Source organism: Cydia fagiglandana, chromosome 17 (genome assembly GCF_963556715.1).
Source record: "Cydia fagiglandana chromosome 17, ilCydFagi1.1, whole genome shotgun sequence".
Classification (NCBI taxonomy): Eukaryota; Metazoa; Arthropoda; class Insecta; order Lepidoptera; family Tortricidae; genus Cydia; species Cydia fagiglandana.
This window is the reverse complement of record NC_085948.1, coordinates 12674742-12693085: the sequence shown is the minus strand read 5'-3', so window position 1 is coordinate 12693085 and position 18344 is coordinate 12674742. Positions and strand designations below refer to the sequence as shown.

The following is an 18344-nucleotide window of genomic DNA, read 5'->3' as shown; positions in this document are numbered from 1 at the left end:
AAGATAGGTACAAACGGCGACGCTCTTAACTGTCCATCGGTAGACCTTATGCCTTTTGTAATAAGGGTTACGAACTGTCAGTTAACAGTGTGGTGGTGTGCGATGGTAGGTATGCGGTTTGTAGACATAGACCAAATTAAAACTAGGAGTTTTATTATTAAAGATATAAGAAATCGTCTATTTTACCTACTCGAAGTGAACTACTTATATCTAAAATTATCCCTTCATTAGTTATATATAGGTCTTGTAACATATTTTTAGGGTTCCGTACCCAAAGGGTAAAACCGTCCGTCCGTCCGTCCGTCCGTCTGTCACCAGGCTGTATCTCACGAACCGTGATAGACAGTTGAAATTTTCACAGATGATGTATTTCTGTTGCCGCTATAACAACAAATACTAAAAACAGAACAAAATAAAGATTTAAATGGGTCTCCCATACAACAAACGTGATTTTTGACCAAAGTTAAGCAACGTCGGGAGTGGTCAGTACTTGGATGGGTGACCGTTTTTTTTTGCTTTTTTTTTGCATTATAGTACGGAACCCTTCGTGCGCGAGTCCGACTCGCACTTGCCCGGTTTTTTACAACTAAACACGCTTATTATATTTTACTTATAACTTAATTTTTAAAGCTCTATTCATAATAAGGCTTTAAAAACATCTAATAGAATGCAGGTACTACGCTTATACTTTTGTAAGTCAGCAAGTGATGCTTACTTAAAACTTATCGGGAAATCAAAAAACTCATAATTACCTATATTAAAATATTTAAATTTACTATTCCATCTCATACGTTCAATAAGGCCCGGGACCGGGCCTTGTCACCTGCACTGACAGAGGGCCTTTTTAGCCCCACATAATATTAAAGAACTGTGTCCCGGATAGTATGGGTTCTGGGCCATGACCATGACGCGTCCCGAAGTAACTTATACAGGGCGTAATCGTTAAGTGTAGCCAGGCTATAATTTCGTAAATATAACAGATATCAGAAAACTTCAAATTGTTATCGAAAGTGCGTTACCCAATGAGTAAAATTACATTAAGGGGTCATCCATTAATTACGTCACACGTTTGGGGGGGGAGGGGGTCAAGAAAATGTGACATATTGTGACATAGGGAGGGGGAGTCACAAACACTGTGACGTCACTTTAACTTCATCACTATTCATCAGTAACCGAAAATTAATTTATATTTTTTTATTCGCAGTACATTTAAATAATGAGGTTTTGGAAGTATGTAGGTAATTTTCGTTCCTAATTGGTTTTGTGTTATAAAATTATATATGTCGCAGTAAGATAGATATAGCCGTTATATAGTTATAACCCTAGGGATATAATTATATGACGTAACATAGTTATACGAAAGCGATTCATTACTATCTTACTAGGGATATAACTATAATACGGCTTTAGTTTAGTGATATAGTTATATTACTGGATTAAGTTTAGTGATATAGTTATATTACTGGATTAAGTTTAGTGAAATAATTGTAGGTAGGAGTGCAGCGGTGCGGCGGAGGTATAGTTATATCCCTAGGGATATAGTTATATGCCGTATAATACTTTTTAGCAATATTACGTAAAAGTACAGGTCGATTCACGAAAGCTGGCGCGAGATTTCTACTGAGTGACAGCTATTTTCATTGAAATTCTGTCAAATCTCGCGCCAGCTTTCGTGAATCGATCGCAATGCCTCATAAACCCTTAAGAATAGCAGCATGAAAAAATATATAATAGTTATCTTACTAGGAATATGATTATAATACGGCATATAACTATATCCCTAGGGATATAACTAAACCGATCGATTTTTTTATACAAATTTTACTAAACGCTGACACTCGTTCATCTTGTTTTAGGTACAACTTTGCATAAGTGTATTTATTATATTGTAAAATATTTCAGATTTTCAAGGGTGATTCGTTGTAAACACACTCTTTGGGATAATAATGACATTTATTATAATTTTTTTTATCAAGAGATGTGAACGCTAGCGACTAAACGGTGACTGCCTTTTTCGCTGATTTTGCTCGATGCAGTCTTAACTTATTCGCAAGAGCTGGAGCCGGCCGGCAATAATTCATTGTCATTAATTAACATTCATTGCCTGAAGTATTATGTGACTTCGACTGATTGGAACATCACATTTATCGTGAAGTTTAAAAAACCTAACAAGTGTTTGCCAAGAATCTACTTTTGGTGAAATTGGGCATACAAATACCTACATAAATATATTTATTTTCAACAGGACAATCTCGATAAATCCTAAATTCTAAATAGTCCTCACTAATGTATGTTACTCGTACTTAATAGACCGATCTGTACTTGTAAGTCTGAGAAAACTGAAATATTAACGCCTACTCAAATCGGCAAACCAGGAAAAAACTCGCGAATCCCAGATCGCGTGGGTTCGCGTAAAAATATCGTAACAAAAATAAACTGGGAAACGTCACAACGATGGCCTTCGTCACAAATTTGCTTATCACAGAGTCCCGTGGGAAGAAAACATGTTATCTACATGCCTTGATAACGCGACCACGTATATATTCTTATCATTTACTGAAACAAAAGCACAATAACCGGTATAAGTGCGCTGTCCGACCACGTATGTTCGTTACGAAACTTGAGTCCTAGTTATACTGGTTTGCTTAAATGTTCGACTCGTTTCAGTGAGAATATGTAGCCAGTATACCTACTGCAATATCGTATGAAAATTTAACGATAATAATAGAAATGACAATATATTTTAATTGTTTACGCGCCGTGTGCGGTTTTTGTCAGCGTCGAATAACAAATTGGCCCTCGGGTCGTGTCGTGACGTGTGCAATCAAAATATGATCAATTTTATTTTGGATGGGCAGGGATAATTAGGTAAGAATTTAGCTTTTTCTGTCCATATTTATTTAAATGGAGGTAGTCGAAAGTTTCCTTTAAGGGATCATGCAAAGATATAGACACTTTCTGCCCGATTCGAACTTTAAGATACGTCAATTAATAGAACTAGAAACGATATGGGTTAGATGTGTGCAAAGTGACGTTTTTATTTGAAGAAATGTCACATTTGTCAGTGACATATTTAATCCATATCGTTTCTAGATCTATTAATTGACGTATCTTAAAGCTCGAATCGGGCCGTTTGACTATGAGCTTCCTGAAGTTATACGAGTGAACGAACATCTATTTTGGTTAAAATATGATTATATATTTCTTATTGGTCTTAGGGTCTTAATTTGTTACGCACTAAATTCGTACAGCAACATAGTTGTTTAGTGGGTCATGATTATGAGTAGGTATAATTAATTGCCTTTTAAGATGCTGTCCCCGGGTTCCAGAAAGCTAATCCACGGAAATGTCAAATATTTGTGCGATGAGCGCAAAGGATTGATTCAAAGTCATAGATTGGATTTCGTTTTAAAATAAAATAAGTAATACTGTGTCCTAGTCTTAGAATTCGTTGTAACAGCACGAGATTAGATTTATTCGCTTACTCTATGCATTCTATAAATACAGATTATTGCAATGTACTTATGATGATTGAGTTAGCTTTAAATAAATTTAAGATTAAAATGCCCTCGGGATAATTACATATAATTTAACCCTACCTATTATTTAAAGGTTTAATCAAATTTAAGAAGTCTACAACTCTACATATTTCACCTCTCTTGAATTTATAACCTAATATCCTCAGGAAGTATTGTTATATAGGGGCCCACTGATTAACAGTCCGCCGGACGGTATCGGCCTGTCAGTTAGAACAAAATGTTGACAGTTCCGAACAACTGACAGGCCGATACCGTCCGGCGGACTGTTAATCAGTGGGCCGGGCCCCTTTATTGTTAAATCTTACATAAAACATAAACTTACTAGTTTTAGATCGAGGCTCCCTCGGTCCGTCGACGGTGACTTTTATGGCTTTTTGGTATGTTGCTACTTGCGGCGGCGACGTCGACACCGTGATGGTCAACGAGAAACTCTTCCCTTTAACAAAAAAAAAACATGATTAATTTAAATGCGGCCAATTCCGTCATGCGGGAAATTCCGTCAACAAGCGTTTTTCTCTAAAACGAGTCACTATTGGTAATTTCCTCGACAAATCAGCGATACATTTTAGTTTCAGCAATCTCTGCTTTGTCGAAGAAATTTCTTATTGTACTGTTTCAGAGAAAAACGCTTGTTGACGGAATTGGCCGCATCGACACATATTTTTCTAAATCCTAGTCTCCACAGACTTCACTGGTACTGAACTGATTTAGGTACCTGAAGAAAATTGCATTGCTATACATTACCGTCAAGCCACACATCTATGGTCTCATACTACAACTATGGTCCAAAAGTTCAATAGGTAATAGGTAATTAATATCAATGTTCTTTTCGATTTTGTTTGAGTTTTTTCTTTAATTTATGAAAATATTTTGCCTTAGAACTGCGTCTTCAATTATCTAATAGTTATTTTTGGTTATTTTGGATCATATTTTTGGTAGCTTTTAACTGTATTTAATTTTCTGTGTATTTTTACCCGACTACGGCAACGCAAAAGGAGGGTTATGATTTTGACCGGTATGTATGTGGGTATGTATGTACATACATATGTATGTTCATTTGTGTCCTCAGAACTTCTAAAGTACGCATTATTAACTGTATGGTGCACAATAAAGAATATTTACTTACTAAACTTGGGCGGTTTATTTATATTATTATTTAGATATTTTGATATTTATTTAGTCGGTACATCCGAATCAAATTTGGTATGCACTATATATCTTATCAGGAAGTTATAAATACCTACATATATTGAAGTAACAGTTAATTATTATTTAAATCAAATGACAACCTATTTACTGTTGCAATGTATGTTAACGCAAACCAGCAATCACGGCAGCACACATTGAAGTAGAGATTATTGTCGCCACAATTTTATCGAAATAATTGGACACAGTTGATAAAATAGAAAACGCATATTTACATGAGTTTGTTAATTATTTACCTGCCAAATGTGTTGGCGTGTTTGGCTGAATGAAATTAGTCTTTTCTGAGCGCTGCGCGCATGGGAGTCACAGTAAATGTAGCTCATACAGTAGCGATTTATTTCAGTCCAGTTCCTGAACCTTATACATATGTACAGTTAACAGCTAAGTAACTGCAAAGAATATACTTACTATACTTTTATATCTTTTTTTAATCTATCGATTTTCAAGTAAAATATTAGCGCTTTGACATTATAGTCCATAATGTAGATGACCAAAAACCAGGCAAGATCTTCCTACAGTTCCTGGATTTAACTAGAAACAGATACCCGGACGGTGGACACATGAAACAACTTCAAAGCTTTTAATAGTTATTTGTTTTACAAGGGGGCAAAGTTGTTGTTTAACCGCTCGTGCTAATATTGATACCCGAGCAAGCGAAAGATTCCAAAATTGGACCACGAGCGTAGCGAGTGGTTCGAAAAATAGAATCTTGAGCGTTGCGAGGGTTTCAAAGCACGGGGGTTAAACAAAATTTGCCCCGAGTGAAACACAAAATTTTTCACCACACCAACCCGAAGCAAATTATATATATAAATGTAAAATAACAAATAAAATCAAACCATATCAAATCCAAATGAATGTTATTAAATATTTATCATCCAAAATCATCATTTAAAAGTCAATTCTACCAGCAAACATAAGAAAACAACTCAATATTTGCATTTGATTACTTTGCCTCACATGTGAATAAAATGCAACTTTGCTATCAGTTTTTGAACTGCAAAGTTAGCCTTTCCGAGTTGGTGTGGTGAAAAATCTATTATGTTGTTGTTTGTCCTAGGGCACCCCGGAGGTGCATAGTAGAGTCTATTATTAAGCATAAATATATCAAGTTGACAAAACGATACCGGTGGTTCGGAAAGATCATTGCTAATTTTTTGGATGGTAATTATTACAATTCCATCGATCGATTCATATCTATGGCTCTTAGAAATGGCCTATAGGTCTTAGAAACGGTCTCTTTCGGAAGACTGTCAGTGTCACGTGTGCACAGAAACACAATATTAATAAGATGGATGGACTGATAGATGAAGTCGATACTGACTAGAACAGTATCACTGTGCCGAAACTATTGCGTAGCGTTCAGGGAAAATAGCGAGCTTTTTGGGCGCCCGATTTGCGGTCAGCAGTAATGAATGCCCCGATAAATACGGAATAAAATTACAGTTAAAATGAGTGGATTAACATGTCTAATGCAGATAATTCGGGTGTGGCGCACTCTATGTTTAAATGATTGATTTCACCTGGTTTCGAGCGCTGCTTAGAATGTGAGTAATTTGTAGTTGGAAGGTACGATCAAAACGGAGCTCCTGAGGTACTTAGTTTCGATACGTTCATACATATCATTGTTGAAAATTCCTGCTTGGTTTGTAGTACGTAGTAAGTACATTACATAGCACAGGACATAGAGCACCATCTGACCATAACGCGGCAATCGGTTTGAAAACTAGGCAAAAATAAAAAAATACGGCAGTTAAACGAAAAGTTACACATATGTATTTTTTTTAGATTATATGTAGGTAGTAGTTTTCGGTAAGTTAGCCCGGCCGCCCGGAAATATAAGGTAATATTAATTATATTTTTTGATTGCAGAATTTTCCCGACCGACCACAATTGTGAATTGAGATAAAAACATAAATTGATAAAAAAATCTGACGGCGTACCGCGAAAATCGAATTTTGCTATTTGCCTCCTATCGCTCGAATGTGCAACAGTGATAGTGAGGCACGTAAAGTTATAGTTTGTTTTTAAACAGTAGTTGCTTAACCTTAGGTTTGCCATATTTAACTATAATTATTTAATAAAATTTAAACTGTCTACATACCAAATGAAATTAAGTTGACCTAGTTACTGTGGGCGTATCTCATGTGGTGGTTTATGTTCATGTTCACAATTATTGTAATGTCGACTACAACGTTACATGTCAGTAATTTTATCACACCTCGATTTCACACTTCATTAAATGAAGTCTTCATTTATATTCTGAACTACATCAATGTGATGTGATGCTTACACAATAGGTATACATAACTATTATATTATGTACATGTGTATTCGATAAGCATAATAGGATAATCTAGTGCAAATGTTAGAAGAACCACTAAATAAGAATTACAATACAAATGTCGGTCTCATATTGGAGTCATTGGTGATGTGATAACTATAAAATTTTAGACTTTTCCGATTTAGAGATAGGTACCGGTTATTTTGAGGTCTCAATATCCATGTCGCAGATTTCAAAGGCACGTTACAAAATCGAGCCGCACTGCATTAAATAAGGAAACAAATCATCATAAAATATAAGTCGCTAAAGGCGAGCCGAACGATGTGAAATATTGCTTTTAAAATCACCATTAAACTTAATGCATTTCGCGTGATCACTCATCATCAGTTTAGGACCTAACACAATGTGCGCGGAGCCATAAAATATAACATTGTATTCCAACGACCGATGTTGAAGGTGTTGAGAGAGGTGCGTGAAATATTCAATTATTCTGCCCAGGCGCAGGTGGGTAGGCGAAAGGGGGGGATGGCAGCCATCTTGATTTACGATCGGGCGTAAATCCTGAGTGACATTTGTGAGTGAAGACGCACTATACGTTTCGTCTCTTTGCAATCCGCTACTACGATGCGCTTTTCAGGAAAAATCTTCGCAGATTTCATACTTATTGCTGCTTTGATTAGGCAATTGTATTGTGAAGAAGGTGTCGCAACGTCAATGGAAAGCGAGTTTCAGCAAGAGTAGTTTGTGACTGTAGGATCATGGCATCTCAATGCAGTATTGTTGACGGCCAATGAGCATAAACATAAAATGTTATATGCCTTAGACGGGCGAATGGGTGCGATGACAAAGAGTTTGTCTCTTTCTCTAATATATGTGTAAAGTTACCTATTACCTTGAGAACGTAAATATTTTTCTAATGTACTTAGATACCTACTTATCGCTTTTTTTTTCTACGATACATTGGATTGATCGATAATGTGCGAGACGGCCGAGACGAGAAATTTATGGCACTAGCGATAATTGCGAGAGGCCTATGTGCTCCAGTGGACATCTTTTTAGCTTATCTGATTATTATTACTGTGACCAAAAAAATCCATTAAATAATTCTTGAAAAAATGGTCACATAACGGTTTCTGATGTGTTAAAATTCGAAACGTTACGGCCGATGAAGTTACATTTGCTAAGCTTCGGCAGTTAATGTCTTTATTTCAAAATACAACATCATTATTATACAAGGCGCATAAAAATATACCTTATGATTATTGGTCGACAAATTTGTTACGCTATAAGAAGAACATCAAAATGATGCTAATTATAACTACATGAATGCGTTTTATTATTTATTATAATAGGTTTAAGATTTTACATATTAATGAAAACTGGGGCCAAATTCGACATGTACAACTGTCAGATTTCGCATCCACGTCAAATCAACAGTTGATTTTATTGCATACTGAGTGTTGATTCCATCAACGGTGGATAATATCATTTGGTACAACCAATACTCAACTCTAAATTAAGGGGGGTTCGGTTTGGTTTGCTTGTCACCCTAACTGTGGATTGTTAATGTCAAATTTTGACATTGTACGCATTCGAGAACTTATGATTTTTCCTACATCAACGGGAGATCAACACGATACGTCAAATGTCGCTTGTCGAATAGGGGTCCTGTTCCGTAATAAATATATTCACAAATCATAGTCTAAAGTGATACCTATTATTCAGTAAGTATGTGTTGTTATGCCTAGTTGGAGAGGGCGGCGTTCCAAGAACTACATTTTCAATGGTATATTAAATTTTTAAGTTATTACCACATTTTCGAGTATTTTCACTAATATTTAACAAGAAAGTTATCCTCTCTAACAGTCTACAGAGTAAAAAAAACGTACAACGTGCGATGACAAGCGTAACACCTTGATGACCGCTACACAAAATGATTTGGTCACATTCTGGTCATGCCATTTACGGCTCGCTCCTAATGTCACTACAATTTGTACCGAGATGAAGCCATCTCGTTTGGACTTACATCTTACTTGGACTTGAGTTGCAGTTAGACAATGTAATCAACTGTTGTTTTTAGGGTTCCGTGCCCAAAGGGTAAACTAAAAACCGGCCAAGTGCGAGTCGACGAAGGGTTCCGTACCATTATGCAAAAAAACGGCAACAAATCACGTTTGTTGTATGGTAGCCCCACTTAAATATTTATTTTGTTCTATTTTTAGTATTTGTTGTTATAGCGGCAATAACAATAAATACTAAAAAGTACGGAACCCTCGGTGGGCGAGTCTGACTCGCACTTGTCCGGTTTTATTATTTCTAGTTGTGTTAATGTGTTCTGTTTTTATTTAATGCCACTACTTAGAATACATAGTAAAGAGAATTTCTATATTAAAATTATTTTCTATTTCTATTCTATTATGTTACGTGTTAATCAAAACATTTGGGAAGGCGCATTTGAAATGTAATGATTTTGATTACTTAATACTTTACTAATATTAATAATACTTACTTGTATGATTTTGATTTGTTTTAAGGTGCCCACAGATTACCAGTTCGCCTTACGATATCAGCCTGTGAGTTGTTCGGAACTGTCACCTTTTGCGTTTAACTGACAGGCTGATATCACCTGATGTCGTCCGGCGCACTGGTAATCTGTGGGCACCTTTAAAGTTAAAAAGTACCTTTGGGACATGGTATTTATTGGCTATACATACATACATACATACATACATCACTGGCCCAGTGACCCAAAAAGGATCTTGGCCTCTGACACAAGAGAGCGCCACTCTGCCCTATTCTGCGCCACTTCGCGCCAGTTGGGTTGGGTTGGGTTGGGTGTATTGGCTATACATAGATTTAAAAATCGCGTTGCATGCTGCTAGCGATATGTAATTAACGTCCAATACATCTCTTTCCATTAGGCTGATATTTTTAAAATTGCATCTCAGATTGTGCAACTTGTTTTGCCCCTGTCCAATTAATATTCCATTAAATAAATAATTAATTTTAAACGAAAGACAATCATATACCTACAAATAAACGTTATATAATTTTCGGCTTTGATTAAATCGTGATAAAGTTACAATTAGTATAAAATTGTCGATTCACATAGTGCGTCATATTACTTAAAGAGTTATTATAGTCTTAGGACTCTTAGGAAGGTAATATGTAAAAATTAATTTGTAAATAATTTCATCTTAATGAATTCGCAAGCAGGTTTCTGCATAACGTTACATTTTTACATCATTATTTTAAGAAACAAAACGCAGAACTCTTTTGTTCCTAGAAACTCATTAATATAGACACATTAAACTTATATCACTTACTTTACTTGAGTTTTTCCTAGGAATATCGTTTAGATATGTACCTAGTTGATTTACGTTTTTCCAGGTTGGTATACAGGGTGTCCCATACACCCTAGGGCATCCTAGGGTGTGCCACTTTTACGGGGTCATGTTAAGATGGTTTGGGTCCTCTTGGCCTGGTCTACCTCCAGTGTCACTGTGACGTGTCACTTATGGGACATCCTGTATGTAGGCTTGTTGGTGTATTAAAATATAATTTGTACCTCATGTAAACCATCTATACCTAAATTCCGAAATTTGAGCTCCAGCGATCACAAACCTTTCCACATAACGCTTTCGGACATGACCTTCTCAACAAAATTCAGTGTCCAATCATATCGACACATTACTTCCACTTCATTACAAAGTTCCGTTCATTAATCACATCATTGATTCAAACCAGTTCAGGGTGACCCTTTCAAACCGCTTCGTTACCTTAAAATGGGGAGGGAAGGGACAAAACTGACATTCAAGCCTCGATAAAACTTTATTTTTATATTTTTTATTATTTTGTGTAGTTCAATTTCATAACTTTAGAGATAAATACGAAATAGTAGGAAATCCCAGCTTACCTCGTAGTTGGGGTGAGGAGGGATATCCTACTAAGCTAAGGTGAGTTTTGAAAATTATTGGATCGACACTTTGGGATTATGAACATTATAATAGCTTGATTTGTTATTAGAATATATAATATATAATTTACCTAGCAGTAGCCAGTAAAAACCAACTCACCCCTCTGTCATCCCTCCTCACCCCATTCATAACCCAACTGCCCTCGTAATCCCCACTCACCCCATTTTACGGTACTTGCTTATAACAGTTTTTATGGATTCGATCTAATAATGTTGGTGTCCAAATATGTAATCGGATAGCAGTTGTCATCGGTTGTGACGTGATTATCAAAACACTGCGTCGGTGATGAGATGAGATGGGTTCGGACAGGTTAGTCTCGATTCGGTGGCCCAGGGTATTGACGAACAGTCGAACATGGTAACATATCTGTGTACTTATACAGGATGGATTTATTAAATGGGGCATTGAGGGACGCTACCAGATCTCGTGCTGCGACGCAAAAATGCTGTTATCAGTTTCGGTGCTGGGCAACCCGTTTCCAGTAGGTACAAAATAAACACACATACATGTTTTTGGCAGTGAATGTGTTAAGAGACCTTCCCTAATGTGTTAATTCTCTTGAAAGAGATGGAATGATCGATGTTTAGTTCAGTCAACACGAGAAATCCCTTTTATGCACAGCCGAATTAGCCAAGGTGACAATCGCTATCGCTTCGACAACGAAACGCTTTGTGTCTCTCTATCACTCTTTCATATTAGTGCGACAGTCACAGTTGCGTTTCGATCGCTACGAAGCGTAAGCGATTGGCATGTTGGCTACGCGGCCTGATACCTTATCAAGTTAAAACGCGTTTAAGCATAAAGGCATGCGTTTAGTTCAGTCAACTGATCCGAGGAATACTAAGTCTTCAATTCTGTTCCGCTGAATAGATTTACATAACCGGGACCCATCTACTCCGATTACTTATTTATATAATATTGCGTCAAAAATAATTGAGACGGTTTTGGGACCTTTCAGTGTCAAACGAGCATCAAAATTGACGTTTCTTCAAACAAAAACGTCACTTTTGACACTTGTTTGATACTGACATATCCAATCCATATCGTTTCAATATCTAGTACTTGACGTATCTCATTGTTCGAATACGGCTGTTTATCGTGTTTTTGGCATTCAAATTTTCCCCTTTGCCACTAAATTCTAAAACAGGACTAGGCGGGAAAATAAATCTTATGTTTCCTAAAGATGCTTGAACTATGAATTGTGACTTTTTACGCCAAGTTGCTTACATTACTAGCATGATGTTAGCTTGTACCTATGTAGGTACATATGTATACTCATATATAGCCTTCAAGTTGTTGCTGTTCATGATATTCAGTGAAGACGGAATGATCTCGTTTTACTACTCCGGCGCATGGGGGCCATAATATGTATATCTCAGAGCATAATAATATGCGCAGCAACTAAATCCGCAAGCTCATTCAAAGTATACCTTGTCCTTACACAATACGGTATAAAATCGAACGTGTTTTCAGATACAGATATGCACATTTGTAGTAGAAAAGTTGCTTGGGCGCAACACAATAGAACTGTAAAGTGCGAACGTCGTTTATGTGCGGTTTGGAAATTAAAATATGTACTCGCACGATCCGGGGACTATCGGGGTGAAAGTGGGAAAGGAATCTGATCGTGAAACGATCCTAATTCTCAGGTTCTATCCAGATTTAAAGTAGTTTTGACAAACACGGATACTGACCTTATCCTATTGATAGGAGGAAGGTTTTAGTAACATCGGACATCTTAAAAAATATAACTTTACTGAACCAGTGAATTTCATACAGGTCCTGTCGTGAGAGAGAGAGACTAGTAGACTAGACTTTTTGCAATGAGTTGGTATATTTCAAAAAAACTTGTTTCGAGATTCTGCATAATTTAATATTGATATTTCATAATTGAGCGTTTTCCAAAAAAAGTGTACATTTCATTCATGTTTTCTAAAAATTGACTTCTTGGGCTCATTTTACTCAGAATCATTTGTATACATTCACGCCTCATACATAAAAATATGTGTCCCAAAATGTTGTATGGAATTTTTTTTTCCAGTGCGTCACGTTCATACAAATAAAAAAGTTTTTCATACAAGAATGTGACGATGTGGAAAGGAATTTTTTGGACACATTTTTTCATGTATGAGGCGTGAATGTACTAATGATTCTGAGTAAAATGAGCCCAAGAAGTAAATATTTAGAAGACATGAATGAAATGTGAACTTTTTTTGGAAAACGCTCAATTACGTGTTTTTTTTTTATATAACGACATTAACTTGTTACTTTACGCTATTTTTAGTCACAGTGTAGTTAATGTTGTTGTGTGAATGAATCACATTGTGCCTATTCAACAGTCCAGAAATATCTATTCATATATGTATTCCTATTGAATACAATAGGAAAATTATACAACAAATACATATGTAGTGCCTAGTACTAGGTACTTACCTATACATACGAATTCTTTATATATAGGCAATAAAGTGACATATATATGGGATTTCCCAGCGATAACAAAGACAAACAAGACCTCGTTTTATTTTTTACAGCATTTACATTATTTCTTACCTGTTTAGTATTTATATTATAAGCATGTAAATCAAGGAATTACTTAAACAAATGTTATACTTATAAGTATGTGAATTTGCTATTATTGAGTACCTACCTACAATACAAAGTGTTCATATTACTAAAACAAATAAAATTACCGTACAGCAACAAATATCATGAGAGTAAATTAAGTGACTTGCTGTTAAAATGACTGAAACATGAAAAAAACTGACATACCTACTAGTACCTATAGTCTGTCTATTTTGCAATGTTCAAGTACGCCATGGTCGCCATTGTCAATGTATGACGAACTTGATCTTAGAAATCGGACAGGCTATATATTCTATTACTGCTATTTTATTTTATTTATTTATTGAACACAATGTAAGCTTACAGTTATAGACCAAATCACTTACACGCTAGAAAAACAGATACATTGTCAAAATAGTAACAATTAAAAACATACAAAAATATAAAAACATGCACATAAAAATGTCATACAAATTAAAATTATAATTTTACGTACACTCTAAGAAAACAAGAAATTAAAATCAGAAATAGGGTAAAACAATAAAAATAAAGTAAATTAAATGTCAAAACAGATTACAATACATGTTACCAGCAATGTCATGCAGTATGAAAATTTAAAAATTGTCTAGCAGTTTTGCACAAGTTTGCTAAACGATCGGCGAACATGTCAGCGTCAACGTGTTGAGTGAGCATTATATGTAGAAATGATAAAGCACGCGTGGTAGGTGCGTGCCTCGCGTAACATGTGCGAGCGGACGGCCGCAGCAACACACACGGCCGGCGACGCGGCGCGACCGCCCCGTCCACATCCCGCGGTATCCTCCTAGGAACCAACAACCCTATCTTCTCTAACACCTCTGGGCTATCAACTTGGTGGTGAATGATTGAGAGATAGTGCACCAGAAGCAACAACTTCCGCCTCAATGCGAGCGTGTCTAGCCCAACCATCCCCGAGACAAAGATGGAAGGGTAGAGGTAAGGGTAATATCCATAGGCTTTTTTATACAACCAACGTGCAAATTTTCGTTGTATTTTTTCAAGCATTAGGGAATACTTGTCCTCATATGGATCCCAGACAACCGCACCATATTCCAACTTACTGCGCACGTATGCGTTATAGAGAACCTTAGCCACTCCAACGTGAAATTGCTTGGATATTCTCATAACAAATCCTAAGGTTTTACTGACCTGCTTGCAAATACTATTGATATGCGAATGGAAGTCAAATTTACTATCTAATATTAAACCCAGGTCTCGAATTTCGCTAACTTTCTCCAAGGAGGAACCCGCTAAGCTGTACCCAGTTTGAAGAGCAGAACGTTTGCGCGAGAAAGTGATCGCCTTACACTTTTTTACGTTAAAGGGAAGTCGATTCCTCTCACTCCACCTGGCAGCAGCATCAATATCAGCTTGCAACTCTGCGCTGTCGCTAATACTACGAATGCCTAGGAACAGCTTCAGGTCATCAGCGAAAAGAAGACATTTAGCAGCACTGATTGTGTCCGGCAAGTCATTTATCATAAGGAGAAAAAGAGTGGGCCCCAGGGTACTGCCCTGACTCACACCAGACAGCGTACAGTAGTCATTAGACTCGAAGCCGCCCACCCTGACGTACTGCTGCCTGCCACTCATGTAATTAGCAAAGAAATCTAATAGCTTTGGTGTGAAGCCCGCTAGCGCCAGCTTGCTCAGCAAGACGTCGTTGTCGACCAGGTCGAATGCCTTTCTGAAGTCGAAATATGCAGCATCGACCTGGTGCCCTTCATCCATCTCTTTGCAGACATAGTCAGCGAGGGCAACGAGATTCGTGACTGTAGATCGCGACTTACGGAAGCCGTGCTGACTGGGATGCAAGCGATTAGCCACCTGTAGACTTATTTGGCGGTTAAGCATGATTTCAAATATTTTACCAAACACAGGAAGAACAGCTATAGGCCTAAAAGAGGTTATATCTGTATTGTTACCATCCTTAGGAACCGGTGTCACCCTAGAAGTTTTCCAGCGATTTGGATAGGCGGAGTGATTGAGTGAGAGATTATATATGTGCAACAGAGGTGTAATCAAGGTATCAGCACAATCTTTGGCCAGAAATACTGGGATACCGTCCGGCCCGCCCGAAGAGCGGGGTTTAAGGTTGCGAATAGCCGCCCTAAAATCAGACTCAGAGACGAAGGGAATGGAAACTATGGAAGCTATGAGCTTACTGGCAGTCAAAACGGTAAACTGTAATATTATTAACATTTTGACTTATCTTCTAAACGTACCACAGTATTGAGGATGTTATGATCACGTATCGAGGAAAATATATTTTGAATTCTATTTTACTGTAAATCAACAAAAACCGGCCAAGTGCGAGTCGGACTCGCGCACGAAGGGTTCCGTACCGCCTACGCAAAAAACGTATTTATTATATTCTGTTTTAGTATTTGCTGTTATAGCGGCAACAGAAATACATCATCTGTGAAAATTTCAACTGCCTAGCTATCACGGTTCATGAGATACAGCCTGGTGACAGACAGACAGACGGACAGCGGAGTCTTAGTAATATGGTCCCATTTTTACCCTTTGGGTACGGAACCCTAAAAATTATCAAACTAATTTCATAATGCAGTGGATCCATTTAGTTGCAAGGTAATAGAAAATGAATTGATATTAATTTTACAGCACGAACGCTACGCAGTCTTCAGACAGTAAACAAGTCAAAAACAGTAGGCGGGGGAGCTTTAATAAATAATCGTGGATTAAAACATTAAAAGATTCTCACTATGTTTCTGTTCAAAGTCCCTACTTAAAAATTGTTGTTTTCAATTAGAATACAATTTTAGTACCCCACTCTCCTCTTGAATGACCTTTAAATTAAAAGTTTCATGTATAAAGGTAATCAAGGGGAGTTGTACTTCTTTCTTTATACCACGTCGGTGGCTAAGAAGCATACGGCCCTTAATCGGTGTATTTAATGTATGTAAAATGCGAATAATAGTGAATTTACAGTCTTAAATACTTATTTTCAATTACAAATAGGTACATACTTTTACATATCAGACGCGTAGAACGATAAGGTTTACTGGAAGAGCAAGAAACGTTGCCTATTGATGTGTGAATAAAAATTTTCTTTACTAAAATAAAAGTTTCCTTTTTAACATGTAAGACTTTGTAACAACGAACAACATTGATAATTTCGTCGACAAAGCAACGATTACTTTTAGTTTCCGAAATCAAACGCAAATGGTTTTTTTCCTACGTTTGAAAATATCTCGTGGATGGAATAGCGACAATTTTTTCCGAAATTTCCGGAATTTAACTTTTCAGAAACTTCCCGCAACTCGCACATATTTAGGCACCCTGTGACAAGTTCTGTTTACTGCGTGTTGCGAGTTTTCACATTCGTGATTTAGAAACTGTTCGTCCCTCACCGCAAACGACTATTTTGTTCATTGCTGTCGCGCCGTGACGGGCCTTAATCGCGTGATCGTTTAGCGGGGATTTTCTTTTATTAGCCGCTAACGGAACGCGCATATTTCATAAATGAGCCTCCGGGCCTCGTGAAAAATAACAGAAATGCGACATTTTATTAAAGTTTCATTATGGCTCCTCTACACGATGGGCCAATGCCGGCCTCTCTAAGGGACGCAGCCATGCGGTAGAATGAGATAGCAATATCACTTGCTCCCTCTAACGCATAAATGCGTCCCTTGGAGTGGCCGGCGTTGGCCCTCGTGTAGAGCAGCCTTTACAGCTAGCGATTTTGAGACGAGCCACAGTTTTGTATCAATTATGTTGCTGACATATCAAAGCTCTAGCATTTCTACTTACGGTAAGATAACTTAGTGGATGCGCGGAGCCAACTTAATAAGGTATATGTTTAAAAAGGCGACAAAAATATAATCGCCAATCACACATTTTTTTCAAAAACCTTTATTTTTTTGCAATATCACTACACTTTATAAAACAAAGTCTCCCGCCGCGTCTGTCTGTTTGTGTGTACTGTGTACAAACTACTGAACGGATTTCCACCTATCAATGGAGTGATTCTTGAGGAAGGTTTAGGTGTATAATGTTCATATAATTTGTTAACCCATGCGAAGCCGGGGCGGGTCGCTAGTATTATAATATTTATAATAAAAACAGAGCAGGTGAATTTTTACTTCTCTTAGAAGCAGCACCAATGTTCTTTGTTTGACTGTACGTGTACCTACTGTAACCCTAAAATGATTAAGGTATCTTATGTATATAGTGCCTAGATTATGAACATGATGTTATTCCGATTAGGCAAATTATGCCGCACAGAATGGGCAGTTAGGGCCACGGGACACTGCGGGCATTACAGAGACGGTGCCGATTAGGAGCGGTCGTAATTGCCTAATCTCCCCTAATCCGGATGATTTGCTCCGCCCGTCTAATAACCCGGTTATAACCGTCTAATAACCGCGTTATTGATTTCATTGAGTTTAGATTGGACTGTAAAGTTTGGCTAATTCAGAACTACGGTAATGTTCAGTTTATGTGGTTTCTTATCTTAATGGGGAATGCTAGTGTAATTTGTACCCGAATCCATAATCACTTTATTTACATAGCCTACTCACTTACAGCGATAAAATTAAATAAACCCTTAAATAATATATATAGCAATTACCCTAATTTACATCACTGAGAAGTTATTTTTCAGTTTAGTCGGGCAGTTCTCGTCAATGCCAGCACTGGTGTGACCTGCAGTGCAGCGTCCCATCGATTATACTTACTGAGAGCCACCATTAAGCCATAAAATTCAGATCA

At 37.1% G+C, this 18344-nt stretch overlaps 1 protein-coding gene across 2 annotated transcripts in view; it reads right to left on the bottom strand.

The window, feature by feature from the left end:
• Positions 1–18344, bottom strand: part of LOC134672502 (protein lozenge-like) — a 105480-nt gene that overhangs the window by 69332 nt on the left and 17804 nt on the right. For both annotated transcript variants that reach the window (XM_063530442.1, XM_063530443.1), the window contains exon 3: positions 3862–3975. In XM_063530442.1, the coding sequence (XP_063386512.1) occupies positions 3862–3975 (114 nt within the window). The remainder of the gene's footprint in view (positions 1–3861; positions 3976–18344) is intronic.